Here is a 20,689-nt window from a genome sequence, read left to right on the forward strand (position 1 = left end):
AGAATAGTGTTGGTTGCGTGCCGCTGCCAACGTCGGCTGTAGAGCTCTGGGCGTGGTTTCCAACCAGGATGTACGTTTTTTTCGCAATCTGCAAGTTTTACGCTTTGGATGACAGGTACAAATGCAGGGGGTTGGTTGATTAATTGAAGATACGTCTTTAAAACCATGGCGACAGGCAGAGCCGGAAGAATCTGAGCTGCAGTGGCATTCTTCACATGGCTCAAGTAGGACTCCCTCGCCCTAAGGTTTCGCTGCTTCCGAATCAGATTAGTAATGAATGTAACACACCAGGAGCCTCACTTTTTCCGCAGGTCTGTTGGTATTCCGGCTGTCGTTAACTTTGAGGGTCAGGAGGGTCGCCGGTCACAAGGGTCACCTTCTAGGACAAATCAATATTCGATTCGCTTGCGTCCTTCGTGACCTCTTTCATAACCCTGAATTACGCCCACAGGTAATAAAATGCCGCCAGCGAGTAGCTCCAATAGCGTTTTGTCTTGTAATCCATGTTAAAAACGTGAATAAGCCAGTGCATGTAAATAATCGAGGGCATCCAAGTGCACCACCACACAATGGTCTGGAATGGTTTTATGAGAGAAGTGGACACCACACACCCAGGGATCAGCTGGTGAGCGGGTAAAACACCAAAATGCTGCGCCCTATATCGTGCGGCCAGTCACTGCTGCCCCCAATTTTAGCCACGCCTCCCATGAGATTCGCGGCTTCCCGGGCGCCCTGTCAAACCTAAAACACGAACTATCGGGCCACTTCACTTCTGCGGAAGCGACCACAGACCAGCCCGGCAGGTGGACGAGACGGCGACAGCATACAGAACGCTGCTTAGCGTAACCGAATTGTCGAGATCCATCAAGCCGGCACTGGCGCGACAAAAGGTGGATGCCAATTATCCAATTATCCGCGTGGACAGCATGTGTGTGTGGGTGTGTGTGCGTGTGTGCGTGTGTGTGCGTGTGTGCGTGTGTGCGTGTGTGCGTGTGTGCGTGTGTGCGTGCGCGTGCGCGTGCGCGTGCGCGTGTGCGTGTGCGTGTGCGTGTGCGTGTGCGTGTGCGTGTGCGTGTGCGTGTGCGTGTGCGTGTGCGTGTGTGTGTGTGTGTGTGTGTGTGTGTGTGTGTGTGTGTGTGTGTGTGTGTGTGTGTGTGTGTTTCGGTCGGCTGGCCGCGGCCGTTTTTGACATTGATGTTACGCGCCGACGGCCGCGGTCCGGGCCCTAAAACAATCAACACGCCAAGGCCGTCACGCCATGGACGGACGTCGGTCCTCCTCTCACATCGCAACCTCGACGGGCGCCGCTCCACAAAGGATGGCACGAAAAACGCGCTGGGAATGGGACAGACAGGCGACGGCCCATCTGCCAGCTCCCGATGACCAGCCTCTGGGTTACAAGCGATACACGTGTAAGCATTCCCCTCCCCGGGCCAGTTTTTGTAGGGGCCAAAAATAGAGGCCTGGTGACGGAACCATTTTATTTTGATTGACGTTAGCAGGAACAAAAAGGCATCAGTTCAAGGCAGACGTTGAAGGCAATGACCACGAAGGTACACCAGTTCCAGATTGATGAGTGCCGCTATCACTGCTTAGAAGACCGATCCACTTCCGAAGTTGTCTTGAAAATGAAATGTGCGGTGGCATTTCAACTCCTCATGTCGCATAAGAATAAGATTTCGCCGAGCATCGAACAAAAATGTGATGATCACTTGGAAGACATTGAGGTCCAGATTTCGAGGAAAACGTTTGTTTCAGAGTTGAAGTCTCCTTTATTTTTTCGACCCTCCTATGCCCGCCGCCTGATGCTGGTACAAACACAGACGATCTCACAGGAATGAGAGCATCAAGATAGTTGTACCCTCTCGAGATGAGTGACCACTTCGAATCTCAGCTGGACAGTTGGCAAACACATCCACCAAAAACCTTATATCTTTGCAATCTCAACCAGACAGATACTGAGCGCGGACCTGCACGGACAAGCCCTGATATTGCCAGCGTGGCAGTGTTTAAGCATGGCGTAGACTGGGTAAGCCTAAACGGCTCTGCTTCGTTCGCATGGTTCGTGTACTGTTCGTGTTCGTGTACTGTTCGCATGGTTTGTGTACTTAGCTCTTGTCATGACAAGGCTGGCTGAGCATCCCGCCATTCCTGACATTTTGTCGGCGGAGGTGCAGAAACTTTTTCTCAAATTTAGTCCGCATCTTCTAATTGGCTGGATTTCTGAGAACAGAGCCCACGCTGAGCAGGGCCTGTCCAACAAGCTCTGGCCTCGCCATCCGATTCCACGTCAACGGCAGAATGTTGTGGCAAAGGTTCGACAAGGCGCAATGGTGCATCCTGCCCTCTGACGTCACCTAACCATAAACGCAGCCTCTGCCACCGGCTGCAGGCATTACAGCCAGAGGCGAATAGCGAGCAATTAAAGCGACTAGAACCCAACCTACTGCGGATAAGTGAAACCGAATAAAGGCACTGCAAGTAACTGACAAGCAGGGGCGGAAAATAAGAAGCTTTGGTGCCTCATGTCACATCAGCCTGCAGTTAATCTACCACATTTTGTACAAGGTCAACTCAGGCCAATGACGTATCTCAGCGCAAGTCATGTTCGTCGACGCTTGTTTCAACACCGTATTTGGCGTGATTAAAACATCTCATCATAGACATTCCTTCGCCCTTTCGCTTTACATCCCAACAGGAATATCTCTTTGCATGCGAGTGACATTTTGAGGTCCTCATAGGCCACCGGCCTTTGTTGAACGTTTGGTATGACTGTCGGCAAGATGCACTCTAGAAACGAAACTGGTGGGCTATGTACGACTTTTGGTATGACTGTCGGCAAGATGCACTCTAGAAACGAAACTGGTGGGCTATGTACGACTTTTGGTATGACTGTCGGCAAGATGCACTCTAGAAACAAAACTGGTGGGCTCTGCACGACTTTGGTATGACTGTCGGCAAGATGCACTCTAGAAACGAAACTGGTGGGCTATGTACGACTTTTGGTATGAATGTCGGCAAGGTGCACTCTAGAAATGAAACTGGTGGGCTCTGTACAACTTTTGCTTTGACTGTCGGCAAGATGCACTCTAGAAACGAAACTGGTCGGCTCTGCACAACGTTTAAAAATCCACTGCTGTGGCCTCCATGCCATGCTACACTAACCAAACGCGCCCTTATGGCTTTTAAGACTTTTACCTGCTTGCCCAATGTACTGCGAAAAAGGAGACAGTCTGGGTGAGCATCGGTTACAATAACAATGGCTTGCATGGTTACACAATAGCAAAGGCTATACGCCATGTAGCTGTCATGGCCCAACCTACGTCTGTTTAGGGCAGTGTCTTCTACATCAGATCAGTCTCGGAACAGGTGACACCCGCCGCTTTCCGGTCGCTACTGGCCAAGCTGTACGTCGAACAAGGCTGTAGTTCTGATATTTGTTGGGAGTTACAACCCGTACATTTCCCAACACCGTGCATTTCATTTCACGTCTCTATGTGCTCTGTTTGCCGAAATATGACATCAGTCGTTAAAAACAATTGAAAAAAACGGGTGAGGCCATGGTTTGCGCGCGAGAGTGCGCGACCCTTCTGCATCACTGCATCAAACGGCTGACACTCCCGCCTAATCGACCCTTCTGCATCAAACGGCTGGCACTCCTGTCTAATCGACCCGTCTGCATCAAACGGCTGACACTCCCGTCTAATCGACCCGTCTGCATCAAACGGCTAACACTCTTGTCTAATCGACCCGTCTACGTCAAACGGCTGACACTCTTTCTAATCGACAAACACTCATGTAATTGTAAGTTCGCTCATCCGCCAGAACCGATTGGTATGGTGTCGATGCGACCCTGCGCATCGAAATGTAGGCCCGCTCTCGACCCGCTCTTCGGTTTTTTCCGATATTTGAAAACTGTATATTTCTCATCTTAATTGAATGGAAGTGCTTCAACCATACTCGCGCCTGTTTGTCTTGGTACCTCATAGAACTAAGGATTTCGGTCCGGCGGACGGTCAGCCTACGTAAATGTGAAGGCGTGGAGGCGTTACTTTCGAAACACTCTGTAACCCTCAGAGTTTGCATTCAGCATTCAGCAGCTCGACGTTACGAAATACTGAATGTGCAAAACACCATAAATCAACATTATCCCACGCAGAATTGGCCCGTGGCGACGTTAAGTACATTGCTGTTTCAAATTTAGACTATTCTAAGCTAATGCAGCTTACATTGTCATTATTCTCATCTGCCGCAGCTTACTTGATTACAACAGCTTCGCGCAAGATAAATTATGCCTAGAGCATTGAAAATTTGCTGAGCTTTGCCCTGGTCACCCAAATGTAGTTCTCTTGCATGAGCTGTGCCAAATCATTAGTCTGCATGGGCTCAAGCAAATTCAAATGCAAAATTTGACACGTAAATATGACCGTGAAAACTTAAGAGGTGCGACCAAAATCCTATTCCCCAGGCAGCACAAGAGGAATGCGACCCATGATTAGAGGACACGGCCTCGTTTGAATTTGATTCAACATTTGAATCAACAACCTCCACCCGTCAGGGGGCGGCGTGTTTAGAGTCTCAACTTTGATGCTTGATCAAGTGATCCTTCTTGAAAGAATCGTTGCGAGTTTGCTTTATTCAAATAAACTGAGGAAACTCAGACAATTACATGGGCGCAGTTGCCGCGACTACGCTTCGCATTGGCGATATATTCGAAGCAAGGTGGCTCATATACACTAGTTTAATAAGCCCCGTTACGGAGGCCGATTACTGGCGGGGTCACGACCCTGCCGGCCGACCGAATCGGCCGCCTTTTTCTCGGGTCGTCCGAGCGCAGCCCCGGTGCTCTGACTAGCCCAGCCTCGCGCCGGCCACGCTCCTATCTCGAGTGTCTCGCCACCGGCGGCAAACAGCAGCGGCCGTCACATTCCAGGCCGACGACCCGGACAGGTCGGGCGGCCGGCCGGATCGCTCCGTCCACCGGCGGAGGAGCGGGTTTGGCACTGTCCGCCACACGCAAAGCGGTCACCACCGGTCACCACGCAGTGCTCAGCCCCCTCACAGACTGGCTGCCCGTATCAGTGAAGAACCCGGTCACGGGAGAAAGGTTTGACAGTCTTGGAGATGTGGGCCATCTGACCCGTTACTTGATAGTCTGTTCTGTGAACAAGCTGTGACACTCGGCTCAAGGAGCGATGTGGAATGTATAATCGGATATTCATTAACACAATCCACACTGGTGAACGGGGCGTTGCCTTTTGCCTCGACGAATGACGATAATCCGTGTAGGGAAGTAGCACTTCAAATATGACTGTCAGATATGACTCTGATCCGTTTATGAAATTGCTTAGCGACATATGGAAAGGTGAAAACTCACCGGGCTGGGCGTCAGACATCGGGACTTACTGAGGAAGCGAAAGGAGCCTACGTTTTCATGTGCCCTTCGGACAGATTATGTGTATCTCCAAATTTGCCATGTTTTTTCCAAGAACGAGTGAGAACTAATGATTTCCAAGGGCAGTTTTCACACTCCAAGATCAGAACACCTGAAAAATTTGCACTTTAAACTTCATTTTCCGCGGTTACGCCACACCGTTACCGTGACCTGACCGCAAAATGACATCATCACGAACGAAAAACGCATATTCACCTCCCACAACCCACGCTAAGGGCAAAATGTTACGTAATGATCACGGCGTTCACATGAAACTCTTCACGAAGGAAACCGACCCACGGGAACATCGGAGTACAGCGCAACTTTCCGCCCATTTGACCCAAAATTGTTGATCGTTAGGCACCATCATTCTCCCGGCCTACCAAAACTCGTTTTGGAGTTTAATGCCTGGGATGTAGGGCTGTGACCTGAAAGCAGGTGGTTTCGCCTAGCGCTTTTTACACGCATGTTCGCAAATTTCGGAAGCCCCGCTACTTTATAAAGTGCTAGTAGAATTTGGTTCTAACTAAATGGCATGAGGAATGAGACGACACTCCTAAGCAAATGGCGGCTGTGGACTTGTTCTTCGTAAGACCACAAACAGCTGGGGCTTCAGGGAATTCGAGGCGTCATGGAATTCGAAAAGCATTTATGGAATTGTTTTAGCTAACAACATAAAAGCCAGCGCCAATCGTGAGATCTCGTTCAGATCAATCCACTGGTGTTCTCTGCTAAGCTCTATCTTCATTACTTTGGAAACGCCAGGTGGCGGGGGTCACATCATCCACTCCCGTTTATCAGTCGGCGTTATGAAAAACAGTGAATCAGGGTGAGGGTTAAGAAGACAGATCAGACGATTTGCATTCGTGAAAGACAGGCGTAAGCTTTTCTGACCTCTGGAATTGGCCATCTTGAAGATTGTTTGGTGCAGTTCACAGCGCTGCCTTCTTAAGACCTAAACGCTTCTAGTTTCTGCGCCACGCAATCGCGAAGATGTGCTTTTTCGTGCAAACTGTCCAAGGTCACCCAGGCATCCATGACACCTTAATAACGTCATTCAAAGTTTGCCGTTCCACTGGCCATGCGGCGATCCAAGGCCAAGAAAAGTATGATTGTCGATTTGTTCATATCTGGCGTTTGTGAGCACGATTTCCATGTAAAACCGCCGTAATTGGCTCCCAATCAATGCTGTGCCGGCTGCGATGACGCAATCAAACAATGTCGTATTGAGGGGCATGTTTATTAAATAAAGAAATCGTGTTGTCTAGAGAAGTTTTTTCTACTTAAAAATTTGTCGACAGTTCTACGTGAGCTTCTTTCAGCACATCTGATGTTTGCTTCAATATCTTCAAATGTGGAACATTTCCTTTAAGAATACAACTTCAGCATGGGGAAACGAGGAAAACGAAACGGAAAACGAGAACACAAGGCCATTATGACTAGGCTGGCCATGGATTTTGTGTTGCGGCGTTTGCACAACGTGGCGTCATCCAGCTCATCTTTTGAAGCGCTGTTTCAGCAAAGGTACCTGATGATTATTACCATAAAATGGGGTGCCGTCAGACACGTGGGTGCAGTTAGTCAGGTGGGTACTATGAGACAGGTAGCTGCAGCGACACAGGTGAGTACAGCGAGACAGGTGGGTACAATAAGACAGGTGGGTACAGTGACACAGGTAGCTGAATGACACCGGTGGATACAGGGAGACAGGTGGGCGAAGTGGGACAGGTGGGCGAAGCGAAACACAAAACATCTACTTTTTAAAGCAAGGCACATGGGTTGTTCTTTGATAAATGTGAAGTGAATAGCCGGGGCTGGATTTTCAATTAAATTTAACTGTCAAGTATCAACCACATAAATGTGCATGTTTTCAAGGCTTTGCATAGAAATCCAAATGACCAAATTTCAAAAATGCAATAATGAAATGGCGAGTAAAACCTCTCACCGAGCTCACCAATCGTGCAATACACATAAACGTGGTCCGTAAGTGCCCGGGTCGCCACAAAGGTAACGTTGTCAACGCCTTTGTTGAATGGACCACCATTACTGGCTCCACCTGGAAATCCATCCACAACGAGTTTTTAAGACTTCAGAGGATCCTAGTCAATCATGACTGTTCAAACAACGAAGTAGGTAAAGAAAATCGCCCACAGTTGGATCGACAGTTCAGCGAACAAACCAACCATACCAAGGTTACAGACATCATCCTCTTCCAGAAAAGCCGGATGAACTACGCGCATCAAGTCGATGAAAGAGCGCAACGTGATATTATATCCGCACATGTCAACTGCACTGATAACAACCAACAATCAAGACTAACCATATATTACAGGAACACGATGCGCGCCATTGTCAAAAAAAGAAAACAAACCCTTCACACGCATTCGGGTGAGGGACAATTTGCCCGCTCCCCAAATGTTTTAACCGGAATGATTTCCGAACAGCGCGGCGCAGTCAAATTTTGCGTAGTTGTAGACAATTGCATATCGGATCGTTTGGCATCAAACAATTAGATGTGCCTTGTGAGGTCGCTGACCTACAGTAGGTCAAAGCCAGGTCATGGATTCAGCGAAGACAATTTCTAGGGAATCGCCCAATGTGACGCAACAACGGAGTGTATTAATCTCTGAGATACTTTCTTGATAGTACCACAATTAAATGAACAAAGTGCATTGACCTAGTCATGTGTGAAGATCAGACCAAAATCAAAACTTGACTGTTTTATCACTCTAGGGATTGCTGCATGAAATAGTTTTTGGTGTTCATTTCGAATTTATCAATAATAGGTACCGCATTATACATCTTCCATGGACTTCTCAAAGATCACAACAGGTCACTGACCTACGACGACCCAGGTCAACATTTTGTTTTCGGAACATACTGTCAAGCGTAATCTTTGTCGCTTATTCAAACACAAAATTCACAGCAGTCTTGAATGATTTTGGTAACCATAACATTCGAGAGGTCGAAAATGGTCACTGACCTTAAAAGAGCATGCGACCTTCTACTTGCGACAGGTATTTAGGTTCCGCGGGCATGTTGGACACCAACCTGCAGTTTGTCGCTATTTGACCCGAAGGTCAGACCTAGGAACATCAAACTTTGACCGAAGTGAGTTCACGCACAGACTAGCACACCCTGTAAATTTGGTGTTTCTAGTTCTCTTATTTTTGAGATATCAGGGGATCAAACTCCCCCATCCCACCCCAACGCAGGGCATCTAACCGGCCACCCGGGCGCGTGTCAAGAATAATGACCTAAAACACAGTCATATGGTGTACCAATGCCCATGCCACCGCGGAGAATACAAGCCTTATTCCGTGGGCATCGGCACCACCACCACCACTACGCTATCTCGACAGTCGGCGATGCATCTGAAGGAAGGTGCCCACTATATGCACGACCATATGCACCAACAGCTTCGCACTGTCATCAGAAGAGAACATCTCACTAAAAATATCACCTTGGCAACATGCGACGACGCCAGGAAGCTGATGCCTCTTAAGGCTACGTTTATTTATGCGCCTCTCCCCAGCTCTGATCACATAGCTTTAGTTAAGCATCATGCTGATACTGTGGGCCGATCGGAAGTAAGAACAGTAAATGTTACAGTATGTGTTGATACCTGCTGTTCATTTAATCGCACGCTGGTAATGACGTGTGTAGTGGAAGAAATTCAGAAGAAATTTTATGGTGGAAAAAATTCAGCGCTGATTAAAATAAGACGAAGACAGCGTGTGTTTTTTGCATTGCCTTGACAATATGTAGACGTTGCAATTCGGTAGCCCTGCTGTTCCAAAATGGAAATTTGACATGGAAAAAGAATTTAATAGTGTTTCTTGAATCGGATATGTATACGTATATATATATATATATATATATATATATATATATATATAATTTATATAGATATATAGATATATATATATATATATATATATATATATATATCGCCTGCCCTCACCTTGGCAGGAAGGTCGGACACCGTGAAGAACCCCGTGCCTCCAGTTTCCCAGACGCGCAACGTAATCGCTATACTATAAGGGCCTCTGCAAGGCCGTCCTACCAGCATGTGCGACTAAATGCACGGACCGGTACTCCTAGTTTGACGGTTAAATCTCACGATCTGAAATATTTTTCTGAAACTGCTACGTCCACCTACACTGGTGCCACAACAGTGGAATAGGTGCCAATGGTTAGCAACCCTTGCTTTGCCGGCGTAAAGGGGGTGACTGTTGTTTCGGGAAAATCCTAACACACTCGCTAGGGCCGTTTGCTGTCACCAGCCTGATGGAGCACCGCAAGCTCTGCTTGACTCGTGCAATGCAAGACCACAGGGAAAAACACACTGAAATCATTAAACATTCGGCAGCGCCTTACGCAAGACCATCCCACCGCAGACACCGCCCAGCGCACGTCCAGAGAATTCTGACAGCGGGCTGGACGCTGACACCTGTCCCAGAGCATATGCGACCATTTAGGTTGGCAGCTGCCGTCTCCCATCGACGCAGTAGTCCAGAGCCCAGCGTAAGCGACCTCTGTGGCAGGCACAACATGAGCCGCAAGAGCCGCAAGACCATGTCATATCGTCATGAGCCGCAAAAGCCGCAAGACCATGTCATATCGTGATGAGCCGTATAAGAGGACTTCTATAGATAGCCGTATAAGAGGACATTTGAAGACACTGAAGCAAGCATTAGATTTGATGAAATGAGCCCACTTATAAGTTTGAGTATACTTTTACGCGGAAAACACTGCGCTAAACAACGCAGCTTCTCTACTTTGTAAATATGCTCCCCAATGACTCGTTCTCTGATTACGCCATCGCACCTTGCACATTGATTGAGAGCCAATTAACGACCGTTATACCTGGAAAGCGTGCTCACGAACGCCAGATATGCACGCCCGACAATATGTTTTGTTTGGCCTTGATCGTCAATGGCCAATGGAACGGTGGGATTTGAATGACGTTATTATGGCGTCATGGATACCTCGGTGACCTTGAAAAATACTTCCCGAAATAGTCTGCACAACTTTGCGGGCGTGAGCTAAAAAACTAGAGGAGTTTAGGTCTTAAGAAGGGCAGGGCTGTGAACTGCACCGAATGATTTCCAATATGGCTATTTCAGTTTAAAAAACCCATACGTTAACCCACGAAAAGCGTGCTCGTATGATTAGTTACTGTGTGCATGTAATCCAGCAGTTGAGAATGCCCAGTATCAGAATAGATTGTAGTCCCAATTCGTTGTACGCGATTCAGGACTAAGATTCGTTGATTGTTGGGTAGTGGCTGAAAAAGTACAAAGCACCTCCCTGGCTTCCAACAGCCCCATAACTGTAGCGTCATGTATAACAACCTTACTGACATCGGCTGGTGCGGCTCACAAGAGGCCAATAACTGTAATGTTATGATACCGCACGAGAACGTTACTGGCATCTTAACAACCTTTTACGGTTAAAAGGAGTGTTTCACATTTATATGGGGTTTTGAACTGAAACATCCATTTTGAAGACCATTCAGGGCAGTTCGCATCCCTGCACTTCTAAGACCCAGGTGTCCACACTATTTCAAGGTTGCCGAAGCATCCATTGCGCCGTAATAACGCCATTCAAATCTTGGGCGCGTTCCACCTTAACTATCGTACTATCAATAGTCGAAATCTTGCTCTATGACTGGTCGGGCGGCCGTGATGGATTCGTAACATAGAGGGTGTGACGTCACACTTGTCGACTACTGGACTGGCAAAACCTTTTAACATCTCGGTAGCCGGCGGGGCGTCCACGAACATGGCGGCGCGCAGTGCGGGCGACATCGCGTTAGTGCTTTGGATCTTTTAGTTAATGTGCGGGCTACTAGGGATTCAGCGGGACATTATTTTTTTAAGCTTGTGACTTGATGACAATTGACTGCTTCTAAGAGGGGGGGGGGGGGGGGGCTGAAAAATGGTCCCTAGGGCTCATCGAGGCCAGCCGAATATAAGCTGACAATGCTGTGTTCGCTTTGTTGCTGGGACCGGGCTGCTGGGCAGCCAAGCACGACCATTTGTCTAAAAAATTGGTTAAGAGTACAGTGATAAGTATTATCTTAGTGAGGTGGGGGATATGCCCCAATGTCTTAACAGATGATGTCTGATGTACCTCTGAATTGGTGCTGCTGAGTACATGTATTAAACCCATCATTGAGAAATATCATTTGCATGCCAAGGTTTCCCTCAGAAGTGGGTCTCCTCCCCCAGTTTCATGAATTTGGCCCGATCTTATGATGACCTAGTCCCTGAAATTTCATCCCACTTGGGGATATAGAGCAGAATAACATTCATTTATCAGTGATCTTTGTGTTACCATCTATATTCCTAAGTAAATGTTTGTAATACACCTAATTGTGTATTCAAGGGAGCACTAGCAGGCCTTTAAAATTTTGTCACTACCCACTTGAATAAATGCCTGGGTAATATTGAAAGACTTCAGGTAACATATGAGCATTGTGTTGAGGAGTGCACCCACCAATCCCCCAGAATCCCCATGTCACCAATCGCCAGTGATAGCAGTAGCAGTGGAGACCAGGGCCGTGACCACCGTGGGCGAAAGGGGTGCTTCAAGGAGGCCAGCACTGGCGAATACCTGATGGAGGGAAATGATCCTGAGAGGTACAGGCTGACGATAGAAGAGAGGAGGGTTGCTGCTGAAGAGAAAAGGCTGGAACTACTTGCCCAATTGGTGGATGTGATGGAAGTCAACATCAAGAAGTGAAGTGTTTTAGCTGTATTTCCTGTGGAGAAGTTCAGACATTTTGTTTTTAAGACCTGCTGAGGGTATAACATTCAGCCAGGAACCCAGCACCGTGCAAACATGGTGTTCATGCAGTGCCCTTTATCATTTAAAGCATCAGCTGGATGTCTGTGCAATAAGCTTTGCGGGTGTCCCAACAAAGGTGAAGCCTATTTAACACAGAAAGGAGTGAGTTGTGGTACAATGTGATATGAATATGATGTGTTTCTAATGCTCATGCAATGCCTTAACTCCAGTCATCAATGTGTGTGCATATATGTGCCCCCAGAGAACCGTACTCTAACCTGTCTCTGGATGACCCCTGTTCTCATTGTAACATTTCACTTGGAAGCAGTTTCAGTCACTGCAGTATGGACTTAGTTTGGAACACACATAGATCACACAAATGTTGCATTTCCTGCCAGCAAAAAGCACTTTGTTCACTGCCCTTCAGACTTCCACAGCATTGCAAAATCTACATCACGCTGACCTACAGCGAACGCCATAACGGAAATACCATAGACACTGCAACACAGCCAGTGATCATCCAGCAGCACCATCAGCCTTGCTACAGCACCCAAAGCCTTTCCACTAGCTCATTACGCACCACGACAGCGGATGGTTCAACGAGTACCGGATTCGTACGCTCCCGCAGTCCTCCAGCTCTCAGTCGCATCTCTTCATGGGCATATACGCTTTCAGTGACCTCATTTTCACCACCCTCCTTCCAAAAGTCATGCTCCTGAAGTGAAATGTTGTGAAGTACACAGGCTGCCACTATGAGCTTTACAACTTTGTGAACTGACTGGGCTTCCAAACAGGAGAGACGCCGAAATCCTGCCTTCAGAGTGCCAAAGGTTTTCTCCACTACCACACGTGTGCTTGAGATAAGATAGTTATACTTCTCTTTCTTTTCCCTATTTTCTGCCACTTGATTTTCCCGAAACGGTGTCTTGAGCTATCTCTGTAGTTCAAAGGCAGAATCACCAAAGATGAAACCATTTTGTGGCAGGATTGCATGTCTAGTGATGGGGTCTGCCAGCCTCCTACCCAGGGTACTCTTGCTAAACACACGCGAGTCATGAACTGACCCTGGCCACCCCACACAGATGTCCATGAACTTGTGGGATGAATTCCAGAGGGCCATCAGATCAACTGAGAAGAAGCCCCTTCTGTTGATGTATGCCTCAGGATGATTATGAGGCTGTAGTATTCCTACATGACACCCATCCAGAGCACCACACACATTGGGGGCCCGCTTCAGCGACCTGAACCCCTCCATCACTCGTGCCATGCCTTCCAAAGGAGGTATGTTGATGAACAAATCCCTCATTGCAACCAGGTCTTCAATAACTTCATCCACAAACCCCCAAGCAGTGCATGTTGTCAAACCACAGGGCATTGCCACTTTTCTGAAGCTGATGATGCTTCCCAGGTACCAAAGAGTGATGAGTACTTGTTTCTCTCTGGGACAAGGTTCCCGCCCCTGTCCACATGGATTTTCATCCCTTTCACCCAAGAGTCCAACAATCCTCCTGACCATGCCCCTGTTCAGTCTGAACTGTTCCACGTACTGCTTGTCCGTTAGTAGTGGCACTGTTTTTTTCATAAAAGTCTTCATTTTTTCCAAACTCCTTCGGCCCTTAACTTCCCTGCAACATGTGGAGTGTTGTTAGATTGGAAAATTAACACCAGTAGGAGCAGGTAAGGTCTGCAGACATACGCCAGGAAAGCATCAGGAAAGTATCACCAACAGAAACGCCATGTTCAATATTTTAGGCAGAAGCCAATGGACATTCTCACCACCCAATGTTATCACACAAGCTTGTCCAGAGCAGCAAAAACGCATGGCTTAGAGTTCATCAAATCCTAATCCAAGGGTGCAGCTCCTGTTCCGCTGGGAGGGGGGGGGGGGGTCTTCAGCCCACCCACCCCCAACTTGGGCTTCACCTCCCCTCAAGTCTGATGGAAAGCGGGAAAGTATTTTCCGAAACTGCACCCCTGGCATTATCATTTATCATATCTGATGCAACTCACCCGTGTAGATCGTGGTAATGGATGATTTCAAGTGGGTCGTCGCCTAATGGAGCCACTGGGGCAACTTCTCTCTGTAATTCATCACAGATGAATGCTTCCATTCCCGTGTACGTCTTTTGAGTATGAATGACAAGCACACAAGAACTTTCCCGTTACTTATATCTTCATCTACAAGAATGTTTTGACTGCCGTCACGCTGCCGCCCACTCACAAACTTATTTTTCTTCCCAAATTTGATGGTCACAGATGCGCAGCTAATGTATCGCATTCCAGTAGTCAGTAGCTGGTATGAAACAGCCTAGCATTCGAGTGGGCGGGGCTTGTGTTCGTCTACCAATAATACAGCAGTTGAAATGAAACGCTGTCCTTGTCATTTCATTGGTCTTACAGCCCTCAAGGTCACGATACAAAAGAATTGTCGAGTCGTTCATACTTGGCGTTCGTACTCACGATTCTCAGGTACAGCGGCCGTCAAATGACACTCAGCCAGTGTTGCGCAAGCCAAGCAAGACACTAACACGGATGACGTTTTTTGCTACATAACACAAGAAGTTATGCATTCTTCCCAGTTGCTACGGAAATAGACCTGCGATCGAATAAGTTAAGAATCGTTTTATAACCCAGCATGTGAATACAAGTTAATATCTTAAACTCACGGATAAGTGTGCAAGAAAACCACAAAAAAGATCCAAGACATGAGCACAAAACGATATTTGGTTCAGCAAACACTTCCAGTCCGTGCTGCCGTGTCTGGCGAGATTGAGGAAGCCAGTGTTGTCATACGAACGTTTCATGACACAACCAAGTCATGTAATGGGGAGAATATTTACTGAAAAGAGATTTTGTTGCCTGGAGCAGTCTAGTCCACTTACCCGCCCACCAACAGCTGTAAGTAAGCGTATTTCATCATATATGATGCTTGCTTCTATATCATCAACTGTGGAGCATTCCCTTCAAGGTGTACCCAATCATCTACTGGTGCTGTTCTCAGCCACCCGGCAGTATCTAACAAGCGTCCATAAGCTGTGGACAGTCCGGGTTACTGGACACGGCGGACAGGGGACGGGTGAGTGGCTGATGTCTCCGGGGGGGGGGGGGGGGGGGTGCGACGCGCGACGACGAACCGCGTCCGGTCAAACAAACCGGACCGCTTTTTACGGCTGGCCGGAGTCCCTGGGCCGCCGCCGCCGCCGCCGGCATAAAAGCGGTGGCCGCCGCCGGCAGCGCACAGTCGGCCGCGATGCGAGTGCTGGTGCTGCTGACGCTGTGTCCGCTGCTGGGCGCGCAGGTGGCGTCCCAGCCTGCCGCCCCGCCGCCAGGTCAGTCCCAGCTAACCGTGACATGCGTGTCGGCCGACGCCGGTGCGGTCGACGGCGGCCCGGCCCGCGCCGACACCGGACACCTCCCGGCGTCAGTCAGTGAAGGTAAATCCCTGAACGCATGGCGGCATGGATGTGATGAAATAATGTTGGATTTTGACGCGCTAATGCGGAGAGATTGCTGGTCGGCCACACGTTCACAAAACGCGAACAAATAAAGCAACACGCTAAGATCCAGCGCAGTCCTAGACTCTGCTGTCAATCCTTATATTCTGATATAGGGGTTTTGGCATCCCCTACAACATGTCTCACACCCATATAGTTATACTTCCCACTTAAGTATAGCGGCATATGCTAGATGAAAAAGTATATGCGCACGCCAGTCGACCATGAATAAAACTCGAAATCTGGTCATATCGAACTTCGAGCGAGCTACAGGGGACGGAATATGACCGCAAGTCCCGTTTTCATGCAGTCATTTGCCATGCTCCCGCTTAGCCAGCAGCTATTAAAACACACCACCTAGGTAAAACTGCAGCACAGACGTGTAGCCACGCGACGTAAATACATCAACAGCAACCCACCCTCTAAACGCGGCACTCTGATAGCGCAGTACGGCATGTCCACATAGTTGCTCCATCATTGATTGTGTTTGGAACTTTGCTTGGGAGTACCATTCGACACAGTTGGGTCAATGACTTGAGTTTGAAAGTGCCCTTTGAACCCGCGATATGACATGATTAAGGCGGCTAATATCAGATTACGTTATAATCCCTTACACCCAGCCCCATTTTGAAAACAGGCCAGTTAATCTCGTACGTTCGAAAAATTCAAAAGACCCCATATTGAATCGTGACCCATTTTGGGTACCACCAAGTGCACTTTTATCAGCTTTATTTGCTATTGTATTATTGTTTGTACATTATTGTTGTAATCTATATATTACCTATGATAAGGATAAGCCCTCCAGTACTTCGGTTATCCACGCCATAAATACACGAAGTCGCACAAGATAAGGGACCCTGATTTTTTTTTTTTTTGACAGTCCATACACATGCCACAATCAGGTGAGACATGAACAGCCCACAAATGCGCAAGGAATCAATGTCAAACCACTTGAGGAATTCGTTTCGTTAAAACTCAGCAATGTATCGCAAAAGAGAATTTCGGTCTGACAGCGTATAATTGAAACACCTTAAGCGGTCCCAAATTTATAATTTCTTTGTTAAAAACACACTCGAACTCAGTTTACCGAGACGTGCCGAATGGTGCGCTGTCACCAGGGCCTCATGTAAAAGGTTGAAGGATGACCGCAATACTTATGGTCACCGCTTTGTCACACGCGTTCGCAAATTTCGCCGTGCTTTCTCGAAAATGTCATGTTTCCTAGCAAAGGATGTTTGTGTATGTTTGTGATTTTGATGTCCTGTAAACTGACCATGTTGATGCTTCCCAGCACCAGTTCAGGTTGCTTTCCCACGCCACAGGTCCCCGGCCTAAGACCACACTTTCGAATCATTGCATACATAGCCCGAAAGCCCGCATCACTGACCGCCGTCCTGTGAAATGTCAGCAGCCGAGCCTGTTCCCTATTGGAGCCTCGGCCAACACCGGCAGGCTCTGGTCACTCCTCACAACTCCACACGGGAGTGCGCGTCGCCGCCGGGTCTGACCCGTGCCCGTGTTGCAAGCTCGGGCGCCGAGCCGGACTCGTGTCCGCCGTCGCCGCCTGGTCTGACCCGTGCCCGTGTTGCAAGCTCGGGCGCCGAGCCGGACTCGTGTCCGCCGTCGCCGCCGGGTCTGAACCGTGCCCGTGTTGCAGGCTCGTGCTCGCCGTCGGTGCCGGGTCTGACCCACCCCCGTGTTGCAGGCTTGTGCTCGCCGTCGCCGCCGGGTCTGACCCACGTCCGTGTTGCAGGCTCGGGCGCCGAGCCGGACTCGTGCCCGCCGTCGCCGCCGCTGCCGGGCCTACTGACTTGCCCGCGCTACGACCGGTGCCGGGCGGACGCCGACTGCGGCGGCGTGCTGTTCTGCTGCCCGGGCGCGTGCGGCACGCGCTGCCGTTGCCCGGCGCCGGCCTGCAGCCCGCCCTGCGGCGCCGGCCTCCAGTGCCGCTGGCGGCGTCGTTTCCGCGCACTCCCCGTCGCCCGCTGCGCGCGCATCGACCTCGACGACCTGTACGACAACGACGACCACGACGACTGCTTCGAGATCGACGACGACGACGATGACGGCCGGTACCGCACGGCGGCGGGGGCGCGCGTGCAGCCGGCCGCCACCGCTGGCCTCCGGCCAGAGCACGCGCAGGTCTACGCCTCCACGCCGTTCAACTTCTTCGGCTTTGGATCGCACCGCGTGCACCGCTTCCGAGACCGCGACGACGCGTACGATACGGATGACGACGACCGCTACGATTTCGACGACAAATAGGGCGGCGCGCCTGGCACCCGCCTCGTCGCAGCACCGTTTCACCAAACGCCTGAGGTGACTCAACCACAGCGGCGGCCCATCAGCCGGCAGAGCTGTCCGGCGCCGCATCGTATGCCATGTTTCTCGCATCCTTTTGTGTGTTCACTTCACCGAGGCTGTCGGTAGCACGAACAAAATATACAACCTACAAAAATGAGTGTAACGCGCCGTAACAGTCTTTTTGAAGCCACCGGAAAGCAAAACAACGGCTCCTTGTTTCACTCAGATTACTTCCAGTAATGTGGTTGTGTACTATAAATAAAAAGTTCCATCCAACATTTTAACCACTCAGCACATCAACAAGCATCTCGTTTACGCTACAGCATTTATCGCAGCCTGTACATCAGTGCAGATTGCAAGCAATTGCTGAGCGGCACGTTTAGGATGGGGTAGCTCAGTGCAGGGAGCTTTCGCCCGGTGACCACGAGCGGAAAGTCATGGGATTCAAACCTAGCTTTTGGATGAATTCCGTAACATCCCGCACCTTCCGGATGAGAGTTGCGTCCCCCCCTCGGCTACCCAACGGGAGTGCCGCCCCCCCCCCCCCCCCCGGCTCCCGAACGAGCGTCCCGTCCCCCTCCCCCGCTTCCGAACGGGAGTTCCGTCCCCGTCTCCCCCCCCCCCCCCCCCCCCGGCTGCCGAACGAGAATGTCGTCCCCGCGGTTTCCGACCGAGAGATCAGTCCCCCTTCGGCTACCGGCCGAGAAACCCATCTCCCCCCCCCCCCTCCCGCCTCCCACGGCAGCGATCGGCGTGAGAATTGTCGACACTGAATGCCGTTAGATCTTGAGCCACAGCCCCCAAAAAAGAAAGAAGTAAAAAAAAACACACTGAGCGGTGCGTTTGAGTTTAACGCATGTGCACAGAAGCTTCATGCATTCTAAGTCAAGTTCAGATGCCTATGAAAATGCATGCACATAATAGCAATCTTCCACTTGTACGACGCATATGAGCTTCGACTGTTATTTGTATTGCAATCCCGTTATAAGCTGTAGCGCAGAAATGGAAGCATACCTTGATACAAGTCGTGCTAACAGCCCAAATAAAGAACGCCGTTATGGCTCATCTCTTCGCATTACCGCAACTCGTAATCTTCTCGATTCGCATGCATGCCGCATGTATGCATTACAACTCTCGGTATCAGTTTCAATCTCGGTTGCCCCCGCCCGTCCTGGCGGCGCACCACCGGCGCTCCGCACAAGGGTTCGCGACGACATACGTGGCGTCCACACAGCAAACTTCCTTCCGAGGACAGGCCGGCCCGACTGTCACGTGGTGTGGCGTGAGGAGTGTGCTGGACTGACCTGTGGTCGACAGGTGGGTGGTGACCACCTGTGGTGACAGGGGGCGGGCGTAAGGGTTGGTGCGCAGCTCTTTCTCGTACTCCCGCTGCTCCTGCAGCTTGATGAACTCCTGCAGGGAGGACCTGCCGACCCAAGGGGCGGGCGACGTCAGTCCGTAGGTCCGTGTCTCAACAGTCATCAGTGACGGACACTGAGCACGCGTGCCGGCCAAACGAGCCGCACATTCCCACATGCTTAACTGCCACCATGCGATGAGGTCACTCTGTAGAACGTATGGCAGGGTGGGCCAGGTCAGTCCTCCCTCGCCTTCACAGCGGGAGGCCGCCGGTCGAGCGTGATGAGCTGGGGGAGGCGCAGACGTAGCCTGCAGGCAGCCCCACGCGAAACCAGCGGACCTTTCGGCGACGGGTAGCCAACAACGGGTGCGCGGAACATCCGACGGCAGCCGTCCGCCGTCAACCGTCACCGAGCACAAGGTCCGGTATGCACACACACACACACACATGCACGAACGGGAGGACGGTACGCCCAGGAGGCGTATTTTGGGGAGCGGATTACATTCACACCTGCTCCATTTACTTCTAACATCGTCACAGTCGGCAGTTCCCGAACTTCGCCACGCGGGGGGTGCGACACGGGGCGATGCCGGGCGTCGGGGCTGCACGTACCGGCAAAAGGCAAACACCTTGTCGTAGACCTCGCGCTCGCGCTCATCCAGCTCGACGGTGTGGCGCAGCTTCTGTTTGTTGGGCAGCGCTACCAGCGGCTCCCCTGGCCGGCCACGCGCGGGTCACAAGATCAGCTCAAGGCCGGGTCAGGCCTCGTCACACACAAAGCCCGGATATACTGACCGGCCTGGGCGGGCCGGGTCACTCCGGGCCAGAACAGACCGCCGGCAGCCAGGCCACCTCCGGTCCCGGAGCCGGGCGGCCACGACAGCGAAAGGCCACCACAAATGACCACTCGCAATGTGCGTAAATTCTGACGATAAGGCTTTACGGGGAAGTGATGTTTTGACTATATGAATGTGTGCTAGCGTTTCGAGGTCATCACACCGCCATGTTTATCGGCGGTTGCAAGCTAGGAGTCTCCGCTTCATGCTCAGTTAATGGGAGTGATTATCACCTAGGAACATTTACCACATCGGGGAAGAGAAACGTAAACATTGCAGTAGCTTGTACCTGTCACGGACGAGACTTCATCCTTGGTGCGACGCAAAACCATAGCCTTCACAATCAGACTAAGACGTTCGTCGCCTTTCGGGCTATTGTCGATCCACCGTTTCCACACCTGACAGCAGCAAACATGCATGAAATGAATACCAAGAGACATGGCATGCCCTTTACGGAGCTCCTACT

At 50.2% G+C, this 20,689-nt stretch overlaps 1 protein-coding gene across 3 annotated transcripts in view; it reads right to left on the reverse strand.

The window, feature by feature from the left end:
• The window catches only part of LOC119093786 (transcription termination factor 2), a 68,068-nt gene that overhangs the window by 27,335 nt on the left and 20,044 nt on the right, over positions 1 to 20,689 (reverse strand). For all 3 annotated transcript variants that reach the window (XM_037216795.1, XM_037216797.1, XM_037216796.1), the window contains 3 exons: positions 20,513 to 20,621; positions 20,000 to 20,102; positions 19,332 to 19,453 (listed from right to left, as the gene is read on the reverse strand). In XM_037216795.1, the coding sequence (XP_037072690.1) occupies positions 19,332 to 19,453; positions 20,000 to 20,102; positions 20,513 to 20,621 (334 nt within the window). The remainder of the gene's footprint in view (positions 1 to 19,331; positions 19,454 to 19,999; positions 20,103 to 20,512; positions 20,622 to 20,689) is intronic.

The sequence above is a fragment of the Pollicipes pollicipes genome, unplaced genomic scaffold (genome assembly GCF_011947565.3).
Source record: "Pollicipes pollicipes isolate AB1234 unplaced genomic scaffold, Ppol_2.1 Scaffold_4002;HRSCAF=4701_pilon_pilon_pilon, whole genome shotgun sequence".
Classification (NCBI taxonomy): domain Eukaryota; kingdom Metazoa; phylum Arthropoda; class Thecostraca; order Pollicipedomorpha; family Pollicipedidae; genus Pollicipes; species Pollicipes pollicipes.